Raw genomic sequence first — 27,697 nt, forward strand, 5'->3', positions numbered from 1 at the left:
ACCGATGAGAATTGTTAACACAATTTATCTAAAATAATTTAAAAAAAATTAAAGGGCTCATTGCTGTTAAACAACCCAAAAATCACCTTTACATTGGCAGAGGTGCATCTCAGAGACTGTCAACTCAATACATCTCAGTACTGCATGACTCATTAGATCACACGCTTCATTACCTTATTAACTTTATGGTTTTGCAAATAGATTGTAGTTGAATGATGTATTGACCAGTATTGATGAACATACTAGAGAAAGCAACTATCACAAAATTTAAGCAACTTATGTTTGACTTCTGCTAACAAAAGTTTGCACGTGTAATCGTTTAGATATTTTTGTGGCATGTTTTGGCCTTTTATTGACGGCGACAGTTAAGAGAGATGGGAAATGTGGAGATAGAGTTGGGGAATGACATTCAGCAAATACGTAGCCCGGCCAGTCTGGAATTGAACTGTTGATTTGCTGATCAGAGCATTGCGCCCATATGGTATGGGCTCTCAAACCGCTCTGCTATCTGATTGCCCCAAAAGTCTGCATGTTTTCATCAAAAATGAAAATGTTTAGAAGAAAGGTTGCACTTGCCCGTTTAACCATTTCCCAGATATGATAAATCATAAAAAACATAATTGAATTGTACCAGTTAAAGCAATATGGACTCAGATAAATTTGCCATTTTGTGCTGAAGAAAACTTGGTTTTACCGGTGATACTCAAATATTTACAAATATTTACACATAATAAGAAAAATAAAGTTGAGAAAGTTGTACGGAATTATATTGCACTGGCCATTATAATATTATATTTTGTAGGCCAACAATAATTGATGTGCAAGTCTACAGTATATTGTTGGGGTTAGCAAAGTGAATGTGATAAGAGAAGGGTTATATATATATATATATATATATATATATATATATATATATATACATTTCTCTTTGTATTTGAAAGTCTCACCCAGTGTGATATTAGAGTTGATGATCATCATAACCACTTAAATCCTATACTAAATTGACCGTATTCACAAGGGCTCTATACTAGGCAAACTCCTGTTTTCACTCTACATAAATTAAATAATTAAGTAATGTAAATAATAAAAAAAAAACAGAAATTAGCCGATCTACAAGCTACCAATTCCAAGCTAATAGATACTGCAGGCTTTCTAGTCCTGGAAAGTCAGCATGCTATAATGGAAGCCATTATTCTCGCATTGATAAAAAAAAATTATAATCATTTTGAAATCTTATTTGAAAAAAAAGACCCTGCCTAACGATGATGTCACTGGTAGGCGGGTTCCTGAACTGTCCACAGCCCAGGCCGAGTAGATTTTTTTTTTTACCATATTATCATGAGCATTAGTGATCTTCTATGAAGATCGTCCTTTAATAAACGCTCTTTTAATTTGTGAGTGTCAGACCGTGTCTAACGTGGTTTCTGACAACGTTTTGTAACATTCCAAATGATCCTCGGGTGCTATTACTCTACAGCAGTGGTTCTCAAACTTTTTCATGTCAAGAACCCCCAAATTGACACTTATTAGGCCATTTGAAAAGATATGCCAGGGACCCCCATAAGAGAAGATTTGTATGGCTCTGTAGCAGTGATTCTCAACCATTTTGATTTCAAGGACCCCCAGTTTGACATGCATTAGGCTACGGACTCCCATTTTATGGCATTTCTATCTCTGGGACCCCAATTTATATTGTAAAATCAATGTTAATGTAACTCTGAGAGTGTACAAATGGAACCAAATGGACCCAACGGGTCCATTTGGTTCCATTTGTATACTCTCAGAGTTACAGACCCATAAAGGTTCATTTGGATCCTATCCATCTTTTAGCTGGGGACCCCCTGGAACCCCCTCAAGTACCCCTGGGGGTCCCCGTACCCCAATTTGAGAACCAGTGCTCTACAGCATTCCATATGTATAAACAAACACTGTAATGACAACAGAGCTACGAGAGGTGTCGCCAAAAAGACGAATGATTATGAATAAATTAACTGTTCGCGCCAATCCTGGCTAAACTGAGACCCCTGGTCATCTTATAGACGATGTATTTCTACGAGAATAGCTCAGAATACATGTGCGGACACACAAAAATCTTAACGTGCGTGAGCAGAGCATTCATTAACATTGAATAGCCAATTAAATATGGATAAAGGGGTTCAAATGATTGTGATGCTGTATTAGCACATTCTGCTGGGGACCCCCTGGAACCCCCTCAAGGACCCCTGGGGGTCCAACAGACCCCACTTTGGGAACCACTGGTCTAAACGACATGCTATCTAAACAGGGGTGTGTAGAGTACTGGAATTCTGTACTCCAGTAAAAGTACTCCCATAACAAAATTACTCGAGGGTGTTAGTGCTGATTATTAGGATTATATTAGTAATATAATCATATAATGATTATTAGTATTAGGCCTATTAATTATTAACCCACAATTTAAATATCTGATATCTACACAAAACATACCACTGCCTCGCCTGCTCCCCTTCACACTGCTGTCAAGGCATGTGTCTCAGTCGCTATGTTGTGTTGCTGTTGACAAAACGTGCATGTGAAACCAAACTACGGTGCTACTGCTACTCACAAACATGGAAGACTTGGCCTGTTCCCATAAAACGTTACCACTCAAAGTGAAAGGCTGAATGAGGAAGAGACTGGATCTTAATCAACTTTACCCCACATACGCATGAACTGACTCGCCACTAAATATTTCATGTTAATATTTAACACCTGTTAACGTCTGTTGTTTGCCAAGTACCCAAAACAAAGCAGTAGGCAGTTTGTCAAGGGGACTCGTTGCATGATCGTCACCCTACACTTTGATCCCTGCATTTAGACTTCACTAATTTGAACAAGATATAAATGTAGAGAAGTAAAAAGTAGAAAAACTACTATGTAAATAGTAGACTTACCATTTGTCAAAAAAGAGAAAAGTACTCGTTCAAAAGAAAAACATTTCTTACTCACATCTGTATTGTATAACTAACATCTTATAATAAAAAAAATAGGTGACAAGAAGTAATACAAGGAAATTAGAGAGCTAGGTGCGAGTTGAAGTCTGAAGAGGTGTTTTTTTCAGACTGCAGTAGAAAACCTATAGGACTAACCTATGATGGTTTATCGGGAAAGAAAACCCTCAGTTACAAGAAAGCAGCCAATATTATGCACTGGATTTCTTTGCAAAGATTGCGGCCAAAGCATGGCTGGGAACAGTGCTTTGCTTTTGCTGTCGGAGCATCGATGTTCCAAATTAAAACATACAAACTACAATGGCTCCAAAAAAGAGCTGAGTATGCAATGCTCTCTCCGCATCATTTCAGTCCACGGCAGTAGTGAGGAGTCAGAAGATTCATAAAACTGAACAGTAGGAAGAGCTACTGTTAACCAAATTAAAGTCCCAGATCATCCTTATGAAAGCAGAACCTACAGAAATGTAAACCGACAGCAATGACACTGCCTGTGCCCAGTTCATTGCGGTGAACAGACACTGGGGGTGAAAAAAGAATTCACTCAGCTAATGAATTAATGGTACGGAAGCTTAAATATTTACAGCTGTTTGCAATGGTCGCACCAAGCATAATGACAGCGTTTCTCTTTCTGTCAGACAACTCTGCCAGTGCAACAATGACAGTCAAATTACACGTCTTTGCCTTTCTCGTCATTGACAGCCTGACAGGTTTATTTGTATTACATTTTTATTGACGGGTCTAACGATTGGTGGCGAAATGCTTTCTATATACAAACATAACAGATATATTATCTGGGTGTTTTTAGATCCATTCATACAAGTGAAGCGAGCAGTCGGGCTGTTGTAGGTGTGTTCCACAATGATTGAGATAAAAAAAAACACAATTAGGCAAATGTGCTGCTTTGTTTTGCCTATACCAGTTTTGTGCAAGCATTTCTATGACTAGGGGCTGTTCATGCACATGTACCACTTTTCTTAACACATAGATAAGTAATGCTAACTAGGCACGGCTGTCATTTAAAAAATTCTAAAAGTGAAACATTTTAGTAGTAGTTATAGCAAAGAAGCACATGAGAGTAGGTTGAAAATACAAGGGAGATGGAAGCAAATGCGTGCATTTACCGTGCATAACTGTCTGGCCCGTATTAAGTTGCATTTTACCCAGTCTGGCCTGTGACTTAAAAAAATGGTTTGACACCCCTGATTTAGGCAATGCAAAGAAATGGGCAGTTAACAGTGGGGTTGGGGGATGAGGACCAAATACCTTTATTGATATTGTGACGATAATATCATATTGTGACTATAATATCGTTATAAGGGATGAAATGGGACTTTCATGGGTTTATTTTGTATTTGTAAATGCAAATAAACTTACAGAGTGATAGTGATATGGTATATAGTTTTAGTCATAAACCCTGTTAAAGAGGCCTTTTGACCTTGTTGTGATTTTCACTTGCCTTTTGGTGTGTGCCTTTGGCACAAACAGTTTGAAACCTCAGCTTAGACACCTCTTGCACAAGCATTATGTGTACAGTATCTGTAATAGTAATCTAATGAGGGAACAGACAGCGTATGTATATTCTGCTAATATAAGGCCAGTGTGACTATGCACTGTCTTTGGCTATGTTTTATTCAGCAGTGTTATGGATTCCATATGAGAAAAGGGCTGTCTCCATTGTGTGAACTAGGTTCATACTCACTTGAAGACAACCTCTGTGCAATTCATGCTTTATTTGACACTAAACCACATGCGGTGGCTCAAGTGGGGCAATGACTTAATATGCAAGAGTGGCATGAAGTATGTGATCACTAACACACACACACACACACACACACACACACACACACACACACACACACACACACACACACACACACACACACACACACACACACTTGAAATATTTATTTATGTCCACATAATAAGAAGTACAGGATGTACAAAGGACATAAACACTGCCAGTGCAGTCAGATAAAGGGAAAACAGCCAGTTACAAAGTGCATGTAAAGTAGAGCATTGTTACATACGAAACAAAAGATGGCATACTTGTCGAACACAGCGGACAACAATCATGAGTAAAGGAAACAACGCCTCCTCCAAATTGAGCGGCTTCCTATAATAGCTGATATTGAGCAGTACCTTGCTAATTGTTTAGCCCTCCTTTTGGAGAGGCCGGCCATTTGCAGGCCCCTCACAACCAACTTATGCACGTGTCCTAGACTACCAAAGATAAAAACCAAAAGCTTACATCTGTAGCCTAGCTGAGAGAGAGACACACACACACACACACACACACACACACACACACACACACACACACACACACACACACACACACACACACACACACACACACACACACACACACACACACACACACAGATTTTGCAGCATTAAAGGAGTACTCCACCCAAGAAATTACTTGTTTTCTATCAATTACATACCCCATGAAGCATTAAATTCATGTGTTTTGTTTTTGTCGCATTCCTAAGCCAATAATTTGGTTACCGGTGGAGTCTCCTACCGGAGAGACCGCCGGACATCAAATTATTGGCTTAGGAATGTGACAAAAACTAAAAAATATCCATCAATTCAATGCTTTATGGGGTGTGTAATTGATAGAAAATAAGTCATTTTTTGGGTGATCTACTCTTTTAAGTGGTTAATTCATAAGTATTTTTTTTCCTTACTAGAAATGTAGTGGAGTGTAAAAGTCTTTAAGTATCCATAGATACAAATACTAAAGTAAAGCAGATGCTCAAAAATAATTACTCAAGTACAGTACTCAAGTAAATGCACTTTGTTACTGTCCACCTCTGTGCTACACCCAGGCTATATGCTCGCGTTTGGGTCTATGTTGTCTTGCGAGCCAAACTGTTGCCTCACACAATTTTCAAATGCTTCCGTCATACAGTCTGGAGCACAGAAGCTCTGAAAATGATCAGAGGATAAAGCGGATGCGACGCCTCCTCCCCGCTTCCCGTTCTGTCTTTACAGTCGCACAAATATGTCCTAATATAAATCAAAATAATCTAGACATATATAGCTTGCTGCTTATCAGGAATGGACATTCTACAATAAAATGTAAAGCTATTGTGATATATTTTCATGAACGGAAATGACAAACGGCTTCCGTTCTGGGCTTTTGGGAGGTGTAGTTCCAGACTATATAGCATTCAGAGATTGTGGAATAGTTGTCTGGCTACGCGAGACTAGGGTCTATGTAAACATGGCCCATGCATGAGCATAGAGCTGAACTTTGATCTTGAGCTGGGACCTTGACCATAGACTTTAGATTTTAGATTTTGGAAAAATATATAGTGCATGTCCAGTGAGCTGTGACCCCAACCCCCAAGTTTGCCAAGTTTCATCCTGTCCCAGTTCTCACAGTGACAGACAGATGCCAGAAATAGGCTCTATGCACAGCAGCAATATTGGACAGAAATTGGGCCCCTTCCTTGCTTCCTTCACAGGTGTTACCAATGAGATGCTAATGAAGGTTCTGTTCCATTTAGTGGTTCTCAAACTTTTTAATTTCAAGGACCCCCATAACTCTGAGAGCGTACAAATGGACCCGGGAGGGTCCATTTGGTTCCATTTGTACACTCTCAGAGTTACACCCCCTCAAGGAACCATGAGGGTCCCTGGACCACACTTTGAGACCCACTAGTGTTTCTAGTGAGCCAACATGCACAATTTCAGTACCCTGACTCTGTTTGACCAGAATGGAACAGAGCCTTCATTAGTATCATTGGTAACACCTGTGAAGGAAGTAAGAAGAGGCCCAATTTCTCTCCAAAATGGCTGCTGTGCATAGAGCCTTTTACAGTAATCAAACTTTTTGGCTCGCCTGCCAAAGTGTCTGGTTGATTAAAAAAAACTAACAGCCATGCAGTTTTTACTGGCCAAAACCGAAAATCCGCTTATCAGTATATTCGCCATGAGTTAATATAACTATATAATATTCTCATGTGCAATCTTTAAGGGCATGGCTTGATAATCTATCCTGGCAAGTTTATAGCAGCCTATCAGAGTAAAACGGTTATCATTTAGTGACATAGCATAATACTGCAATTCAATCTATTCTACACACCCCAACTAACTTATTTCAGAACCGTCTTCAGCCACTCTGAAGTATATGAAAATGATTATATTTGTGTGTGAGAGAGAGAAATCTGTAAAAGGTGTCAGTGAGAGTGCTCTTTCTGCAGTCGTGTTCCAAAAAGAACAGATCTACAAGGGTTAGGGTTAGGGTTAAGGCGTTGTTTGTTTTTTGTAGATCTGTTCTGTTTTGGCATGGGACTTCTACCTCTAAGCTTAACGGCAGCACCACAACTAGAGATGTACCGATCCAACTTGTATACTGTTCGATACCGAATTCCGATCCGTGTGTAATTTAAAAACAATCTAGGATAGTGGTTCTCAAACTAGGGTCCAGGGACCCTCATGGTTCCTTGAGGGGGTTCCAAATGGACTTTCACAGGTCTGCAACTCCTGAGAGTGGACAAATGGGACCAAATGGAGTCTGTTACGGATCCATTTAGTTCCATTTGTACCCTCTCAGAGTTATGGGAGTCCTTGAAATTAAAAGGTTTGAGAACCACTGATCTAGGAATAAATAGAAATTCCATTAATAATTTGTTAAAGTGCAGCTACAAGTTAGTTAAATAGTAATGTAAATAGTACAGTAAGAGAATAAAACAGTAGTTCAACATCAACTGAAGCATTCAAAATATTACTGTAAATGAAATAACATCATGGTATCGGATTGGCTATTTACACTAAAAATGCTTCTTCCATTACATTATTTTGTACACTGGCCAACTTTTTCCAAATGCACTCATTTGAGGGCACTCTCCCATCGCATGCTAAGAAATCAAGATTTTTCAAAAATAGCAGATCTACAAGCTCATAGCGCGGCTATGTAGATCTGCTATTTTTGAATAGCCAAAGAAATCTAAAGTTACACAGATGCGTTCCAGGTCTTGGGTTAAGTGGCGTTTTCAGCAGAAACACAATCGGACAACACAAGCCATTTCTTTGTATGAGAAGGGGAAATCTAATGGTGAACAACAGGTGTTAATCTTTTCCCCTGCTTTGTATAATGCAATGACCAGATGTTGAGTTATCATGTTTCTGACTTAAGTGTGAAAATTGTCACTCTCCTCTCTGTCATCTTATATCATCTGTTTATCTTGGAAAGCCTCGGTTAAAATACTGTGAGTGTATCCGCAGTGTCTTGTGTGGATGTGTTGCTTTTCAGCCCACTCACTCTTTTCTGTTTTGATTCTTGTGTGGAGTTTCTTTGATGCCACCTCTTTGGTCAGCCTGTTTTTTTGTCCTATGACTCCATCTGCTGGCAGAGAAATGAACTGCATCAATTAGATGAATTATTGTGGCTCCACAGGATGTGTAATAGTGTTGAGGACTGATTGAATCCCAGTTAATCATGTCGTCTTAGTTTGTAAATGAATATACTCTTCGTTGCTCATTTTGTCTGAAATAGTGGGTTTGTGCATCATTTTTGCCAATGCATAATCAAAGGCTATTCACTTATTAGGCTATAGACTATTTTTCTTTATTTAGTATGTCCTGTAAAATAATTTACATTATTCTTGGAGTTAAGCCTACTAACGTGTGATAATATATATATATTATTATACACTGTTCTCTAGCTATATTGATTCAGCTCTCTTCATGTAAATTACACATCCCATTCGCTCTTAATGTTTACCTTGGCCCTAGACTTATATTGAAATTCTAATTACATTTTGATCGATTCCGAGGGAACTCTTGGTAATGCATTAACATTTATTGGATTTCACAGCCCTAGGCTTTGCCAACTTTCAGAGTATGTAAATGTTGCCCCCATGAAAGTTATTCTATCATCATTAATGTGGCTGTAATCCTTTTGAAATGGAAATAAGGTAAATGGGCAAAATTGGAAGAGAAACCGAATAGAATGAACCTTTTTGTTTCAGTCATAGCGGGACTGTTTAGACCAGTGGTGGGTCGGGTCCCTAGATGATTTCGTTTTTGGCAAAAAAAGATGGCAAAGAAAAAGTCCATTACTGCATCAAAAGTAATCATCAAAGTATGCTTTAAAAACAGTCAAACATTGGCCAAATTCTCAAATAAGGATAAGGATAATTCCTTTTAACAGGTCGTTCATCAAAAGAATCTTAATAAAAAGATAAGGCCCGCACACAGCTGCTTGCTTTGTTCAGAGTTTAATTAAAAAGAGCAACGTTTCGGTCCCTTCGGACCTTTCTCAAGCAGGTCGTTCATGAAAGTCCTTGCGGTCTTGTTTCCAATGAATAATATAATAATATAAGAGGGGGTAAAATAGCCGATTTACAAGCTCTTGTGAGCTTGTAGAACTGCTAGTTTCACAATGGATATCCGTGGAACAGAGTCAAACAAAATGTTATGCCTCAACTCCTACAATGCCAAGTGCTTGTCAGGGTGGGGGGGGTCCCCAGTTCAAATATGATTATTTTGGGGGGGTCACGGCCTGAAAAGGTTGAGGGCCACTGGTTTAGACTGCATTCACCACTTTCCTGTCAAATCCATTTTGAACTAATTGTGTGCTAAGAGACACCGCAGTCAACAGCAAACGTGCAGCACACACACACACACACACACACACACACACACACACACACACACACACACACACACACACACACACACACACACACACACACACACACAGGGGAGCCAACCTGAGCACCTGTCTGATTGCCTTCATTATGCTCAGATCATTTGTCTCATTTATTTCTCTTGTTGAACTGAACCGCTGCTCTCATTCAATACATAGACTAGGTGTTTGTTTTGTTGTTTTAAGTCTGGTTTTTCGGCATGCCCAGCATGTGTCCAAGGCAAGGCGGTTTTATTTGTATGGCACGTTTCAACAACGAGGCTATTCAGTGTGCTTTACACAGAGAACATCAAGCAAAGGAAACACAGCTGTACAATGACATTAGGATGCATAAAATAAAAGCAGATGCAGTTACAGTGCAGAAGAGAAAGAAAAGTAACTCAATCAAATGCAGCGGAAAACGGAAAGGTCTTTAGTTGTGTTTTTAAAAGAAATAGGAGTGGCAGCAGACATGCAGTTTTCTGGGAGTTTGTGGCAGGTCTTGCATATGCAACTTGCTGGCTTCTGTTGATGATAGGGGTTTTAACTGGTCAATCAGTCAACGTTCTTAGGGCATATTTATTCATCATAACATTTATATCTGTAACTAATATATAAGGGAGGTGGAAGGGGCTTCTTAACATTAGGGCACCCGACTTATACACTCTTTGTTTTAAAACAAATCCATGAGTTAACGTTTCAGTCAAGTTTTTCCAGTTTTATTTATAAAGTAACATTTAGTTTTATTTGTATAGCACCTATCAGAAACAAGTTGCAAAAATATATATACCTGTAGATCATTTTGGCCTTCGATCTAATGTTTGTTGAACCGGTACTAGTATTGCATACAATACATATTATTGTAGTGGTTCTAAAAGTGAGCTCCAGGGACCCTCTGGGTTACTTGGGCGGGTTCCAAATGGACCCTTACAGGTCTGTAACTCTGAGAGTATACAAATGGAACCAAATGGACCCTTACAGATCTGTAACTCTGAGAGTGTACAAATGGACCCTTACACATCTGTAACTCTGAGAGTGTACAAATGGACCCTTACAGGTCTGTAATTCTGAGAGTGTACAAATGGGACCAAATGGACCCGACCCGTACACTCTCAGTTATGTTTGTCCTTCAAATTAAAATGTTTGAGAACCACCGGTATTGTACTTGTATAGCAAGACGTGAAGTTGTAAATCCACAAACGGAAACGGTTCCAAATGTGATGAAACCGATTCCGGTTCCTAAATGTTGGATTGATTTCTTCCTGTTCTGGATCCCAACTCTAACCAGGAGATGCTGTGTTTTTTTTTCGGGGGCGGTGTCTCACAAAATACCTTCTCTCCTCTGTTCTTCTCTTCCAGTTCTACAAGCATGTTGTCCAGAGTGTGGAGAAGTTCATTCAGAAGGTGAGTCGTCCTAATGAACGCTGTGTTTTTAATCCATGAAGACCGGGAACGCATCTGTGTCATTTTAAGATTTCTTTGGCTATTCAAAAATAGCAGATATACAAGCTCATAGCGCGGCACAGAGTGCTTGAGATTTCTTTGGCTATTCAAAAAATATCAGATATACAAGCTCATAGCGCTGCACTGAGTACCATGCTACAAGCATTTTTTTTTTAATCGTGAAAAATGTGTGCAAATCTTTGAATATATATATATATACAGTATATATTTTTAAAAGCAAACATTTTTAACTCTGATCTGTGCTTCTGGGGGTCCCTGGAACAACATATTTTGAGACGGGGGTCCGCGGCCAAATACATATTTTGAAAAGTTTGAGAACCGCTGATATTATAGCAACATACATTTTTTCTAAAAACTGTTAGGATTTAGAAGACATCCCCAGAAGCAAAGATTTGAGTTAAAAATGTTCGCTTTAAAAAAAAAAATATATATATATATATAAGCTTGTATATCTGCTATTTTTTTATTGGCCAAAGAAATTTAAAATGACAGACGCTTTCCCGGTATTAATGGGTTTAATGGCCTTGTTTAGATAGACATATTAAACTGTAGCCATAGTTAAATAACCTGCAGTCAATGAACACGATAGTTATGCTGTTTTTGAGTTTCAAGTGACTGCTTGTAAAAAAGACTTGACAGAGAGAGAGAGAGAGAAGCCTATTATGTTAGCCTATTTTTTTTTTCATTATTTATTATTCTGTTCATTAGAGAGGGTAATCAATGCTTGGTGCATAATTTAATCAGATTTTCAAATAAATTGCATTTGGAGCACTTGGTCCTGTTATTGTTTTATAATACTTGTTGACACTGGCAACTATAAATCATGAAGTACTTATATTAATGCTCATATCCACTTAACAAATCACTCGGCACACAGATTAGCCCTGAAATGCGTCTGGGTTCTCGTCGCATTGCATACAAACGGGGTCATAAAAACCCCATTTGGCTACAAGGAGTACATGATGCAAAGCTTATAACGAAGGGTAAATTATGGATTTTAGACAGAATGTGGCCTCTGGCCGTCTAAAACAAATTGCTTTTAGATTAGTTCCGTTATCAGTAGCCTCTTTACTCTTATCACCTCACTTGGAAGTTCCATGTCGTCTGAACCATCCGGTTATCTGCTTTTGTGTTTTTCAGTGCAAACCAGAATACAAGGTCCCCGGGCTGTATGTGGTCGACTCGATCGTCAGGCAGTCACGGCACCAGTTTGGCACAGAGAAGGACGTGTTCGCTCCACGCTTCAGCAAGAACATCATCGCGACCTTCCAGCAACTCTACCGCTGCCCTCCGGATGACAAGGTTAGACATTTTTGTATCTATTTGACCTATATTGTTTTCTTGTGTGCGCTAATTCATTGGTTCTCAAAGTGGGGTCCGGGGACCCCCAGGGGTCCTTGAGGGAGTTCCAGGGGGTTCCCAGCTAAATGATAGATTAGGCACCAAATGGACCCTTATGGGTCTGGTTTGACGTAGATTTTACAATATAAATTGCGGTCCAAGTGATAGAAATGCCATTAAATGGGGGTCTGTAGCCTATAATGCATCTGGGGGTCCTTGAAATTAAAATTGTTGAGAATCACTGCTAGAGCCGTAAAAAAATCTTCTCTTATGGGGGTCCCTGGCTTATCTTTTCAAACGGGGTTCCGTGGGCTAATAAGTGTCCATTTGGGGGTCCTTGACATGAAAAGGTTTGAGAACCACTGACATACAGTAAGTAACTATGGGTATGCATTAGCAATCGATGGCTATCTGTTTATTAACCACATGAACGGCTACTGTTTTGCAGAGTAAGATCGTGCGAGTCCTCAACCTGTGGCAGAAGAATGCCGTCTTCAAGAGTGACATCATCCAGCCCCTGTTGGACATGGCGGCCGGGACATGGCACCCCCCACCCAGCGTCACCCCAGTCCAGCAGTCCAGCGGTTCTGCACCCGTCAACAACGCCACACCTGGTCAGTAATGAATAGAGGTCCTTCTTAACCCATTAAGACCTGAGGCCGATCCTAAAAATGTCCTCTAAATCCAACATAGGTTTCTGATAAACCTATGTTGCTTTATATCGTCGCTGTCGGGCAGAAACCTCCTATTTCCATATTTTAACTTTTTGAGTTTTTTTTCGTAAAAATAATGCCCCACTTGATCATACTACAGCGTCACAGAAGTATCAAAAGTAGCAGATCCACAAGCTCGAAATGCGGCGCGGTGCATTTTGAGCTTGTAGATCTACTACTTTTGATACTTTTGAATGCTGAAAAGTAACAGTTTTGACATAAGAGGTTTCCACCCGACAGAGACGATATATAGCTAAAATCTCAAATGACACGGATGCTTTCCTGGTTTGAATGGGTTAAAGTATTTAACAGTTACCAGTTCAGGTTAATAGCTTAGCTTGCCATTAACGGGGGTGTAAGTGATATTTCTTGTTAAAATAATGTGTTACGTACCTCTATAGTTTGATAGTAATCATTGCTATTGCAGTGTTAATTAAGTAACGGGGCTCTTGCCTGTCTCTCCAGCTCTTTAGTAAACAGAAAATAAAGGTTTTCTGGCCGGTATACCAATTTCGTCCAATCAGAAGAGAGAACTCACACAGGATACAAGGCTACAGCATAAGACAAGTGAAATTGGAAGTGATTAAAAAAAACAAAGCAGACAGAATTGGAACTATAAAATTTAAACTGATAAATAGGTTCTCTCTCCTGGTTGGATGATGAATTTGTTACCCAGCTGAAAATGCATTTTCTGTTTATTAAAGAGCTGGAGATACAGGAGACCCCTGTTACCGAACAAACACACTTTACTTGTCATTGTCGTTGCACTTTGTCGTTGCTCCTGCTAAAAGTACTCTCTTCATTGGTGTCATGTGGTCAGGTAACTGCATTTGATGTTAATTAGTGTCCATGTCACCACGCTTCTTTAAAAAGCGCTACAGAGATTATGTGTTTTTGTACGTCATCCTAGAAGCCAGACGATCAGAGATCTCTGCCTGCTGATAACGTCTGGGGAAATCTAAATGAAATGAATGGGCTTTGGATGCCAGAGAAAAACCAGCAGTAACTAACAAACCTACGCTAAAAGCCCACTGCTTTTGAAAACCAATCCTGCTACCCAGCCCCATATGAAAGGACTGCCCTGGAAGTCTTTGCATTGGTTCTGTGAAGCTGATGTAATTCTTTTTAATTTCCGAATTGTTTCCACCCAGTTTTGGCCCCTACGTTGAAATTAGATGTCACCAGACCACGTATCAGTAGGCGGAGATATCTGAAATCCTGGCTACGCGAGACTAACAAAGGTATCTGATATTAACACATTTGTTAATAATAGAATAGAATCATCTCCACAAATCAACACATAATGGCTTGAAAAAGTCACACGTTGAGAAATTCATGGTGAATTGGTTGAGTTAATTTATGTCGTAGAACAAAACGTGAATCTGTCTTAGGCTTAAGTTAAGCAAAGACCTTATTTTCTCCATCCATCGAAAACCCTTTTGGTAAAAAAAACAACATTTAAACTTGGCGAGGGAACCCATTTCGAGCTCACTTCTAAGTTTTCACTTCTAAGACTACAAACTGAAGCACTCTTACTTTAACACTCTCTGTGTCTCTCTCTGTCCACCAGGCACTCCGGCCACGCCGGCCACTCCAGCCAACATGGTCCAACATCAACATCAACACCAACACCAACAACACCAACACCAACAACACCAACACCAACATAGCCAACACCAACATAGCCTGCCGGACTGGGCGTCTCAGATCTCCAACACGGACACCGTGGCGGCCGTGGCCCAGATCCTACAGAGTCCGCAGGGACAGCAGGTCAGCAGCACACGACACGCACACGCACACACACACACACACACACACACACACACACACACACACACACACACACACACACACACACACACACACACACACACACACACACACAATGAATGCACTTAGGATCGTACTCACTTTATTTACATTACGGGTGCAACAGTTATTGATTTAATATTAATACAAAAAATATATATATATATATATCTAAAATAGCAGATTCATAAACTCACAATACATTGTGAGCTTGTATATCAGCTGTTTTTGTTATGCTTTTGTGTGCCACTGTTGTACAACGAAGTATAAAATAAGTGGTTAAATTAGAATAATATTGATTTAATCGATTGGAAAAAAATGGCTGAAATAATCAACAGTTGCCTAATATTTATGTCTGATTGATTGAATATTTTATTAGACAGAAATGTAAAAACAGCACAAGTACAGTCAAACACTTTGTCTTAAAAGTACGTCCAAAAAAGTCCTTGCGGTCTTGTTTCCATTGGGGTCCTTGGTATTCAATTCATAAGCATATAAAGTGGCACCAAACAGTTCAATATCATCACAAAATACAGAAAAGTCGGGAAAAAACAATGGGGGGGGTGAGAGTTAATGGAAGGGGGGTGGGGTGGTTGTCTGTCTTAAGGAAGAAGTGGTACTACCTCCCCGTTTGGCCTGCTGAAAGGTGAATTTTCAGAGCTGTTTTAAAGGAAGCCCGCGATCTACATTTTTTAAGGGATGGTGTCAGGCTGTTCCACACCTGGGTGGCAGTGCCGTAGAAGGATAATTTCCCCACGTTTGTATTATGGGTGGGTGGTACCAGATTGTTGTTTACGCGCCCTCTAGTATTGTGGCTGTGGGTGTCGCTAACTTTTTGGAGGTATTTAGTCAGATATGCGGGTATGGAGTAGCCTGGTAAACCCTCCCTCCAGAAATCTCATTTACATTTGATTTCTGGAGTGAGTCTGGCCTGAACGCCCATTGTGGGGGTTTCTAGTGCATTACCAAATAACCGAGCCTATCAGCGTCGTCGCTCATCGTTCTGTGATTGACAGCGACAGTTGGCCAATCAGGTGGCGAGTTCGAGTGAGCCCGAATGAAGCCGAGTGCAGCCTGAGTGCGCCGACAAAAGACGAACGGCAGCCATTGTTGTTTGTGCGAGTGCCTTCACTTCTTATTTTCGTTTTTAAAACAGTCTCAAACTTCTTTTTTGAGGCACGGAATTTACTATTAAGATATCGTTTGGATAGAATTTAGTTGTTTAACTTCATATATGTGGTCAATTAATCATGACAGAGCCTATTTAAAAATATAAATTTAGAGAACCGGCAGGGGCGGGGAGTGACACGCATGTATCCCAATAAGGCAACCCATTTTGGGCATGGCCGTCTCAAAAGTCCCGTTGCGTCACATAGTCTGGAGGTGGTAAAAATGAACTGCTGATTGGCTGAAGGGGAAAAACGATCATTGGCTGAAGGGGTTGTCAGTCAACGGTATTACTCCCGCCCAACTCCAGCCCACAGCCAATATTGCAGAATGGGCGATCAGGCCAGACTCACTCCAGAAATCAAATGGAAATGAGATTTCTGGAGGGAGGGTTTACCAGGCTAGGTATGGAATGGGTATGGGCATTGAGGGCAAAGTCGCATTGACTATTTTGAAGACCAATCCCATTTTTTGTTTGTTTTAGTTGTCTCTCTGTGTTGTGTTGTTCTGTGATGGACTCGTGTCTCACCATGTGTTGCTCTGTGATGGATTCATGTCTCACTGTGTTGTGTTGTTATTCGGTGACCGACTCGTGTCATGCTATGTGATGGATTCATGTCTCACTGTGTTGTTTTGTCATGTATTCATGTCTCTCTGTGTTGTGTTGTGTTGGTATTCTGTGATGGACTCATGTGTTGCTCTGTGATGGACTTTGTGTCTCACTGTGTTGTGTTGTTATTCTGTGATGGACTCCGTGTCTCACCATGTGTTGCTCTGTGATGGACTCTGTGTCTCACCCTGTGTGTTCTGTTCTGTTCCCTGTGCTGCGCTCCAGCTCCAGCAGCTGGTGCAGAGCTTACAGATGCAGCAGCAGAAGCCGCAGCCGTCCCTCCTGCAGGCGCTGGATGCCGGCCTGGTGGTGCAGCTACAGGCCCTGACGGCCCAGCTCACCGCCGCCGCCACCGCCAACAGTCTCAACCCTCTGGAGCAGAGGGTGTCCTCCTTCAATAAGGTAACCGCCCGCCCGACGAGTAGAGTCGTTCGGATACCGATAGCAGTATCGGAAAAGCTGCCGATACTGCCTGAAATGCTGGTATCGGTATCTGCAAGTATGCCAGTCTATGCCAGGGGTTTTCAACCAGTGGTCCGGGGACCACCAGTGGTCCTTGAGGGGGTTCCAGGGGGTCCTCAGCCAAATTAATAGTTAGCAACCAAATTGCCCCTTATATGTCTGTAACTCTGAGAGTGTACTAATGGAACCAAATGGACCCGTTAGGGTCCATTTGGTTCCATTTGTACACTTAAATGAACACCGATGATGATGATACAGTGTAGATTGGGACCCCCAAGAAATCTAAATGGTAGAGTCCCTGGCATATCTTTTCAAATGGGGGGTCCCTGGGCTAATATTTCATAGTCAATTTGGGGGTCCTTGATGTGAAAAAGGTTGAAAACCACTGGTCTATGCCATTCCCATACCACATCATTTGTCCCATGATGATATGTCATTTACTGTAATATTTTTCAATGCATCAGTTGATGTCTCATGCATCTGCAATACACTGTGTTAGTTTTTGTACTGGAGTTGGGTTTTGAAGGTTAAAGGTTTGCTTTCATTATTGTTTTATCTTGTACTTAAGATTCAAAAAGTGTTGTTCTGCTTCCTACAGACATTATAGTGTGTGTATATATAGCATTGTTTTTGTACTGGGGTTATATGTAGTTGATGTATAGCACTGTTAGTTTTAGTGCTGGGGTTATATGTAGTTGGTGTATAGCACTGTTAGTTTTTGTACTGGGTTTATATGTAGTTGGTGTATAGCACTGTTAGTTTTTGTACTGGGTTTATATGTAGTATATGTATAGCACTGTTAGTTTTTGTACTGGGGTTATGTGCAGTTGAAGCATAGCACATGACGCTGACTCTGTGTAGATGGTTGATTTGGATATTTAATCAGAATTAATCTAATGACTTGTTTGTTGATGTGATCCTGTGTTTGATGCAGAAACTTCTGGGTCAGTTTGACTTTGGGAGTGACTCGGAACGTGGCGAGGACACTAAAAAAGACAACTCATCGTCTCAGATGTAAGTATGATGTTTGATTGATTATTTTATTTTCGTGTCAGACACACTAAGTGCCCAACCCTCATGGGTTTATAAGACGCCATTTTACGCTTACAACATGTTTATATTCACAATACATTCCATTACAGCTCAGATTTATACAGAGTGTTCTGTCTTCTCTCCCAAGCTTGACAGATAAAATGTGCCACAAGTTAACGAAAGCTCCTTTCCTGAAACATATGTCAAGTTTTTCATAATCATCCAAGTCAAGGACATCACCACAAATACCTCTCTTATATCATCATATTTAGGGCAATAAAACAAAAATGTACCTCAATTTCACCAAGTTCATAAAACAAACAGTATATCTCTTCCTCTGGAGTTGCATTAAAACTGCCAGTCTCCAGAGCTAATGGTAATGTTTCTGACCATATTTGTGCACAGAGAGATGGTTGTCTTTTGCTTAAATTATACTTCACATAAGTTTCTACCCTGTACCTGTCCTTTATCAGACAATAAGTTCACAACTTAGGTTTATACCATATATCACTACACCATTTTTCTTTATAAATGGAAAACATTGTACTTCTAATTTCATCACATAGTAACTTATTTTGGGAGAAAAAAAAACTTGAGTATGAACATAGCTTTGTCAATAGCTTTGTTTTTTATAATCAATGACAGTGATTAGATGTACATGGAAAGTTAATTGAACTGTGGACCTCCGCTCCTCCCCCAGGCCCATGGTGTCTGACTCTATCAACAGTTCCCTGTTCCACCAGCTGGCTGAGCAGTTACAGCAGCAGAACCTGGAGCAGTTCCAGAAACAGCTGATGGAACACCAACAACACCAGCAGAAGGTTCGAACGACTGCACTCTAGAGCCCGACCTGTGTGTCCGATTTCTAATACATTTGATTTTTTTTTACTTTGATTACAGAGAAAATGTAACCCAAAGAAATGAGTGTTGACTGTGGTGTAACTGTTAACTGTTGCAGTCTATGAGCATGGAAGGACAGGACTCCATCTTTGGGTCAGAGAATTCTGTGACGACCGGCCAGAGCAGCAACCAACCACTACTACCTGAGCCAGAGAACAAGATGGACGAATCCATTGACAACCAGCAGCAGGTATGAAACTAAATCACTTCAGTCAGTCTTAGAGTGATGGGTTCTGCATACTTTTTTCGTGTTGAATATGATGATTCAGCTCATTATAAAAATCATTGTTGGGTGTCATTTGTATTTGTTTTTTAATAATCAATGACAATGGAAAGCAGTGGTGTAAAGTAACTAAGTACATGTACTCAAGTACAGTTTTGAGGTATTTTTTACTTTACATTTTGAGGTATTTTTTGCTTTACATTTTGAGGTATTTTTTACTTTACTGTTGTATTTTACATTTTCAGTACTTTTACTTCTACTCCACTACATCTCAGAGGCAAATAGTGTACCTTTTACTCCACTACAATTATTTGAAAACCTTTTATTTGAAAACGTTTTATTTTATTATTTTATTTTTATTTTTAACTCATTCAGTGCCTGACTTATTTCTGTCAGTTTGGCTCTGAGTGCCAGAGCCAAAAATACATTGTAAAAAAAAAGTGCTTAGGAAGCGAGATACAGCCTTTTTCAGTAAGATGTTAAACAAGAAGTGAATGGAGAAGCAAATCTTCAAATCATGATATCTTGGGTTCTGATTTTTTTTTTTTCATGACGTCGGCGACGTCATTGGCACTCTGGGCTTATAAAAACGTGACGTCGGCGACGTCAATGGCACTGAATGAGTTAAACAAATCAAAATTATAAAAACATTTGAACAAGTATCCATGTAGTAAACTAGCAGCTATCAAAAAAGTGACAAGAGATTAGAATAGTCTACGACGTGTAGAGTGGTGGCCAGGGTATATTTAAGGAAGGTTTGAAGGTAGTAAAGGTCTTCTTACGTTTCTTGTGTTTCAGGACATGGACATGGATCTGGACGAGGGTCCAGACGCTGTGGAAGAGGAAATCTTTGAGCCCGAGGAGAAGAAGGCCGTTAGTGCACGCTCCAGAACCCGCTCCAGATCGCGCTCCAGGTCGGGCTTTTACTTAATTTATTTGTATCCCCAAGTGTTAGGGCTCCAAGGATAGCAATGTCTGTCTATCCATTCCGCCACTTTGGTTCCAAACAAAGAATCGTCGCTGTCAGGCAGAAATATTCTATGTCCAAAGTACCGTTAGTTTGGAATTTGTTGTGCACTTTTAGAGGATGAACTCAACTCTACAAATTCTGCTGACCAAATGGCTTTTCCTTTAGCATCACCCGCAGGCCTAATTTCCCACTTGTACACAAGATATCTCAAAATGTAATTGTCGGGGTTGCCATGAAACTTGCCGAGCGCATCGAATAGGCATATGAATTCTTAGCATGACCTTGGCTTTAGTGCCAACCCTCAAGCCAAAATGTCAGCTTGGCACACAAGATGCCTCATAATCTAATAGGCAGCTAACAAGACAAACTGTATAGATTTTGGTTGACCCCACATAGGCTTTTAGACTCTTGTTTTCCTTTGGGTCCCTCTCGTTTACATCACAGAATGGTATGGCTCTTTTGTCTCTTGGATTGAATCCAACGTTTAACTTAAGCCAAGTGTGTTGTTGTTTTAAGTCCCGCAGATGTACTTAATTACGCCGGTGATTATTTGGCCGACCGTCTCCAAGCCTGTCATATGAGTCCGCCACACTCTGGCGGGAAAGCAATTAGGCTGCGAGCCGAGTCTTAATGAGTGCTCAAGTGAACGAGAATTAAATGGAAATATAGAGCGTTTGGGGGCGTTTACCATACACAGCACTTTGCCAAATAACTTTTTTCCATAACCGCTGGGGTTTCTCTCTCTTCCCCGCAGATCCCCTAAGAGGAGGCGGTCCCGGTCGCGCTCCGGCTCCCGCAAGCGGAAACACCGCAAGAGGTCGCGCTCGCGCTCCAGGGACCGCAAGAGGAAGACGTCGCGCTCCTACTCCAGCGAGAGACGCGCCCGCGAGCGCGAGAAAGAGCGGCAGAAGAAGGGACTTCCTCCCATACGCTCCAGGGCTCTGAGTGGTAAAACAGGAACTTTTTGCTTTTTAGAGTATGAAATGCCAAACATGTCATATGCTGAAAAAAACTGATTATTTTCAATTCTGGTGAGTTTAAAGGGATATTTCACCCCCAAAATGACTTTTTTGTTCCTATCGATTACACACCCCATGGAGATTTTTTAGTTTCTGTCGCATTCCTAAGCCAATAATTTGATGACCGGCGGCGGCTCCGGTAGGAGACTCAAAGTGTCAACTTTGAGTCTCCTACCGAGACATTAGCATCTTTCCGCCGGTCATGAAATTATTGGCTTAGGAATGCGACAAAAACAATAAAATCTCCATGAATTCAAGGCTTCATGGGGTGTGTAATTGATTGAAAATAAGTAATTTTTTAGCTGAACTATCCCTTAAATATTTTTTAAATTGGATTCTTTTTATGGATTATGATTTTTTTCCCCTTTTTTTTAAACCCAGTGTGCAGCACAACTCTGTGGGTGGGCCAGGTGGACAAGAAGGCCACTCAACAGGATCTCACCAACCTGTTTGAAGAGTTTGGACAAGTAGAGTCCATTAATGTAAGTACGGCTACCGTTAGTGACCTCTGAAATATTAATAATATGTCTTGTGAGATCTGAACACACTGTGTCATTAGCTGTCTGGTCTCTCCTCTGCACTCTGAAAACGTTCTCTCTATCCTGCATGCCCTCTCTCTCTCTCTCTCTCTCTCTCTGCCTGCCGTGTTCATCTTCACGTCGCTGCTCTTTTCCATTAATCACCGCTCCCGCCGTTACTCGTCTCGTCGTTTAACCTCCGTCTCTGTCCTCCTCCAGATGATCCCTCCCAGAGGCTGCGCCTACATCTGTATGGTGCACAGGCAGGATGCGTACCGCGCCCGAACCAAGCTCAGCACCGGCTCCTTCAAGATCGGATCCAAGGTCATTAAGGTATACACCCCCCCCCCCCCCCCCCACACCGCCTGCCTGTGTGATTTGATTTTATCACACACACACCCCCTCCCCCCTCCCTCACAGTACCACTAATATGATTGTCCTTGTTCTTCAGCAAGGTCACACCCTTAAAGCGATTACATTAACCGCTGTGTTTTCTTGCTCTTAACCCTATCTGGGAGACATTTTAGTTATCCATGAACAATACATCGTGGTCTGTTCAGATGGATGCCCCTCTAGATGTTTTTCTTGCGCTTAACATTCCTGTGCTGTGTGTGTGTACTTGTATCGCTATACTTGTGAGGGTTCAATTGTCCCCACCAGTATAGTAGAATTAGATAAATTGACATTGTGAGGACAATTTTTCCTGGCCCTCAGAAGACAAATGGTTGCTTTATGGTTAAATGGTTTATGGTTTTTAAGCTGCTTACACGTGTGAATGTGATCTGTATGTCTGCAAGGAAATGCTTAGACGCGCGCGCGCATGCGCACACACACACACACACACACACACACACACACACACACACACACACACACACGCCCGCACACGCACACATTGAATTTGTGTAAAAAATTAAGATACCAAGGCAACACACACTTCTCTCACTCACCCCCCTGGCCCATACACACACAGGCAGTCATAAACTATTTATAACAAACACTGTGGACTCATTAATCACAGATGGATCATTCACACTACGTAGCGCCAATAACGATAAACGCCGGCGAATATTACACATCAAACTATTAACTTGGTGATGCCTCGTTCATTTCAGGTGGATGGTTTTATTTGCGGTGAAAGCTCAACCTTGTTTTATACTCGTGACATAAACGGCTGTTACAAACCTTTTAGAGTCAGTCTTACTTACAACTAGGAAAGGTTTCAGCCTGGGGTTAGGCATTTAGAGGTTATGACTGCGTTATACATAGTTGCATGCCGGTGTGTTGTGCACCGAAAAGAACCCATAACACAAGCTACGCGATGTGTTTGTTGGCTTATAGACCTGCGGTTTTCGATGTGAAACACCGGTGCACATCTATGCATGACTCAGGCTTCTGGGTTAGGTGAAAAATGGCAAAAGCAATGGTAAAAATGGCATTTATAAAAATATATTTTTGAATTGTGATGTCCTCACATGTATACTAATCCAAACGTGTGTGTGTGTGTGTTGTCCAGATTGCGTGGGCACTGAACAAGGGGGTAAAACAGGAGTACAAACAGTTTTGGGACGTGGACCTGGGCGTGTCTTATATCCCCTGGGAGAAGGTGAAGCTGGACGACCTGGACGACTTTGCCGAAGGCGGCATCATCGACCAGGAAACGGTCAACGATGGTGAGAAAGAACAAACATCACCCTCGAGTCTTTCATCAGCCGCGAGTTTTATCGACGGCAAACAGGGGACTGTATTACTTGTAAATACACACATAAATGACAGCTTAATGCAAACATTCCCAGCATGCTTTTCTGGGGATTTTATTATCTAAGTGGATGCTGTTTCCCTGCCCTGTCACTCAGTTGTTTTGTTTTGTTAATGGATGAACCCATTTAAACTGGGAAAGAATCTGTGTCATTTTTAGATTTATTTGGCTATTCAAAAATAGCAGATATACAAGCTCATATGAGCTATGAGTATTTTTTTATGCGAACATTTGTAAATTATTTTGTTCCAGGGACCCCCAGAAGCAAAGATTTTAGTTACAAATGTTCCCTTTAAGAAATATATATTCAGAGATTTGCACACATGTTCATGATTTTTCAAAAATAGCAGATCTATAAACTCATAAAGCTTGTATATCTGCTATTTTTTAACACATCGGGTGCCAGCATTTTTTCATAACAACTTACCGTGGGTGCCAGCATTCTCCCCATTGACTGCGCTTTGCTGTTTAAAGCTTCCGCGTGCGTTACAAGCAAATCCACGCAAAAAAAAGCATCGATTCATGTTGTGCCATGAGCCTGGCTACAGCCTGGAACCATAACATTTCCCTCGCGAGTTAACGGGGGGGGATCGCGCATCGCGCATGACCGGTTTTCCCCACAGGAAACAGATTCGGAGATATAGGCGTTTCAAAGTAGGAAATAGACAGGAAGCGGATGGGAGCCATTTTTTTGTTTCCGGTGAGCGATCTGGCACTTCCTTCGCAGGATTACAATGGGTGCTCCCAGAGCTGCTCTAGCCCCGCCCGCGCGGAGAAAAACGAAAAAAAACTAAAAGACTTAGCTCACGGTTCAGACCGTGTTCGGCACCGAAGCGCCACTATGTAAACACACGGTTCAGACCGTGTTCGGCACCCGATGTGTTAATAGCCAAAGAAATCTAAAATGACGAGATGCGTCCCCGGATTGAATGGGTTAAAATCCTTCCCAAGAGATGGTCTTGAGGAAAACTTTAGATGCAAAAACGCATCCAAAACAAAGAACTAGAGGAATGTTTTCAACAGTCTCTCCTCTCCTCCACTCTCCTCTTCTGTCCTCCTTCATCTCATCTGCAGAATGGGAGGCTGCCAAGCACGCCGAGGTAGCAGCCAAGGACGCTCAGATACAGCAGCCAGCCGCTGCAGAAGCCATAGCAGCAGCATCCACCGCCCAGACTGAGGCTGCTGCCTACAGCCAGCAGGTCACGATGATGCCTGTCCAGGTGCATAACCAGGTACAGTACATAAGCATTTCAACAATAAGTGGCCCGTATAAATAATGCATGTTGACCCAACAACGACTCCTCTCACTGCTGCATTGCAGTTACAGAGGGTGCGGTTTATAAATCAGTGGTTCTCAAACTTTTTCATGTCAAGGACAGACAAATTGACACTTATTAGCCCGTGGACCCCCATTTGAAAAGATATGCCAGGCAGGGACCCCCATAAGAGGAGATTTGTACGGCTCTAGCAGTGATTTTCAACCATTTTAATTTCAGTTTGACATGCATTAGTCCAGTTTGGACTAAGTTTGACAGTTTGACATGCATTAGTCTACTGACCCCCATTTAATGGCATTTCTATCTCTGGGACCCCAATTTATGTTGTAAAATCAATTTTAATTTAACTCTGAGAGTGTTACAGACCCATATGGGTCAATTTGGTTCCTAACTATCTATCATTTAGCTGGGGACCCCCTGGAACTCCCTCAAGGACCCCTGGGGGTCCCCAGACCCCAATTTGAGAACCAATGTTATAAATACGTGAGATTATTTATTTAATTGTGCCACAGTGTTAGTACAGCCAAACAAAGGCAAGGTTTTCTGCTTCGTCTGTCATTTTTTATCAGACAGGGCATATATAGTGTGAAACCCGACACCTGATGTCTTCCTGTGATTGGTACTAGCAGTGTTTAAGCCCTGTTAGTGTTTAGACTCTCAGGTTTCCCCTTCCTGGGGCTCTTTGTTTTCGGGGTCTAATGGACATGCTGAGTGAGGGCAGGATACACAGGCTTGTGTTTGTTTGGACACCGGTCAGGGGCTACAAGTGGAGCTGGCTCCATCACACCACAGACTGTTTAGACTGAAGTCTTGTTTAAGCTGCTGGCGGCTAAACTATAGTGGATTAGCGCGTTAAGCAAACCATTTGTTATCAGCCTAAGTATTTAGGGTCGAGCCTTGACAAAGCTCCCCCCACCTTAGCGGAATTGGTCTGTCAAACCAGTGATCATCCTTGTCTAGGGCAATGGTTCTCAACCTTTTCAGGCCGCAACCCCCCAAAATAATCATATTTGAACTGAGGACGCCCCAAAATAATCATATTTGAACTGAGGACGCCCCAAAATAATCATATTTGAACTGGGGACACGCCAAAATAATCATATTTGAACCGGGGACCCCCACCCCGACAAGCACAAATTGTAGGAGTTGAGGCATTACATTTAGTTTCACTCAGTTCCAAAGATATATATTGTGAAAATAGATCTACAAGCTCACGTTGCGAGCCGTTGTCAGCTTGTAGATCGGCTATTTTTTTTTTTTTTAGCCTCTTTCTTATATTATTTCACAATTTGGCCAATGTTTGTCCAGTTTTTATAGTATAGAAAGGTCATCGGGGGACCCCCTGGGTTCTCAACCCGACCCACAGGTTGAGAACCACTAGTCTAGGGGCCGGTTTGTAGCTGTTTGACAGTCTTAACACGTTTTAACAGGAGAAAGACGGCACTATTCATCTCTCTCCAAAATGCACCCCATCTCTGTTAGAAACCCTATATGATAAGTTATCAGGTCTTGACTTTTCATGGCCTTCCTTCTCTCCCTCTCCCCCGTCTTCATGTAGCTGCCGGTGAGCCAGGCTGTACCCGCCGCTGTGGGCCAGTTGCCTCCCTCCTTCCCCGTGGGAATGGGCATGCCACCGCCAGGCTTTGGCCCGCCTCCGGGCTTCATCAGGGCAGGATTCAACGCCTCGCAGCCCCCTCCAGGTAAACACCCAGCCCTCTCTAAGCCATTGGTTCTCAAAGTGGGGTCCGGAGACCCCCAGGGGTCCGTGGGGGGGTTCCAAGCTCGCCGCGCTATGAGCTTGTAGATCTGCTATTTTTGAAAACTCTTGAAAATGTATGCAAACCTTTTGAATATATTGTTTTTAAAGCGAACATTTGTAACTCAAATCTTTGCTTCTGGGGGTCCCTGGAACAAAATATATTGAGATCCGCGGCCAAATACATATAATTTTGGGGGTCTTTGACATGAAAAAGTTTGAGAACCACTGCTCTAAGCAGCATCACATACATCAGCGGTTCTCAAACTTCTTCCTATGTCCAAAAATAGCAGATGTGCAAGCTCGCAGCGCGGTTAAAATGATTGTGATGATTGACATATTTAGCTGGGGAAAAGGATCCCTGGGGGTCCTCGGACCCCACTTTGAGAACCACTGCTCTAGGCACCATCACATACATATAACATGTTCATAACATAAGTTACCATGCTGGTAGACATTGATAAATGACCGTGGTGTACTTCCTCTTCCACAGGTTTCATGCAGGCTGCGCAGAACGCAGGCATGAACTCGACTCCTACATGTAAGTACAGACAATAATTACATTGTAAACCACATGAACCCTAGCGTCCGTATTCTGGTGCATAGGTGAACATTAGGCTAAAATAGAAGATCTAGGAGCTCTCAACTTGTTGTGAACTTGTAGATTGGCTAATTTCGATGAAGAGATTTGGTGGAGAGGGAAGGAAGGCGGGGGACCAAGTACACACCACCGATCGACCAAAAACTTTGATCATCTAATTGCAATAATGTACGTCTACTACTAATAATATTGTGATTGGAATTTAAATACACAAAGGCAAGCCTAAGACAGAACTTAACTTTTATACATGTTAAACTTAACCAAAAATAAACACTTTTTAGTATTGCTTCTCAGTTGTCAGTACTACTGAGCAGTAGCCAGATAAAAATAATAAACAAAAATAATGCTGTTACATAAATGTAATTTATAGGCCTATGCTAGCTGCCGAGGAAGAAATTGAAACTTTTTTTCCAAATAGATTTTTGGAAGTTGTGAATCAATTCTGAATCCCTCTCCGCCCCATCCCC

General features: G+C 41.4%; 1 protein-coding gene across 4 annotated transcripts in view; it reads left to right on the forward strand.

Annotated features, from left to right (window-relative positions):
• Positions 1-27,697, forward strand: part of scaf8 (SR-related CTD-associated factor 8) — a 49,949-nt gene that overhangs the window by 16,500 nt on the left and 5,752 nt on the right. The window contains exons 3-20 of one of the 4 annotated variants that reach the window (XM_084045669.1): positions 10,969-11,013; positions 12,214-12,375; positions 12,863-13,028; positions 14,279-14,368; positions 14,698-14,747; positions 14,778-14,897; positions 16,939-17,115; positions 18,110-18,189; positions 18,908-19,028; positions 19,166-19,297; positions 20,129-20,244; positions 21,055-21,248; positions 21,701-21,801; positions 22,057-22,170; positions 23,354-23,510; positions 24,671-24,828; positions 26,432-26,573; positions 27,123-27,170. In XM_084045669.1, coding sequence (XP_083901795.1) covers positions 10,969-11,013; positions 12,214-12,375; positions 12,863-13,028; positions 14,279-14,368; positions 14,698-14,747; positions 14,778-14,897; positions 16,939-17,115; positions 18,110-18,189; positions 18,908-19,028; positions 19,166-19,297; positions 20,129-20,244; positions 21,055-21,248; positions 21,701-21,801; positions 22,057-22,170; positions 23,354-23,510; positions 24,671-24,828; positions 26,432-26,573; positions 27,123-27,170 — 2,173 coding nt within the window. Of the gene's footprint in view, positions 1-10,968; positions 11,014-12,213; positions 12,376-12,862; positions 13,029-14,278; positions 14,369-14,697; positions 14,898-16,938; positions 17,116-18,109; positions 18,190-18,907; positions 19,029-19,165; positions 19,298-20,128; positions 20,245-21,054; positions 21,249-21,700; positions 21,802-22,056; positions 22,171-23,353; positions 23,511-24,670; positions 24,829-26,431; positions 26,574-27,122; positions 27,171-27,697 lie in introns of all 4 variants that reach the window. The other 3 variants (XM_084045668.1, XM_084045671.1, XM_084045670.1) reach the window with 3 other exon arrangements.

Source organism: Gymnoscopelus microlampas, assembly GCF_963454915.1.
Source record: "Gymnoscopelus microlampas genome assembly, chromosome: 20".
Classification (NCBI taxonomy): domain Eukaryota; kingdom Metazoa; phylum Chordata; class Actinopteri; order Myctophiformes; family Myctophidae; genus Gymnoscopelus; species Gymnoscopelus microlampas.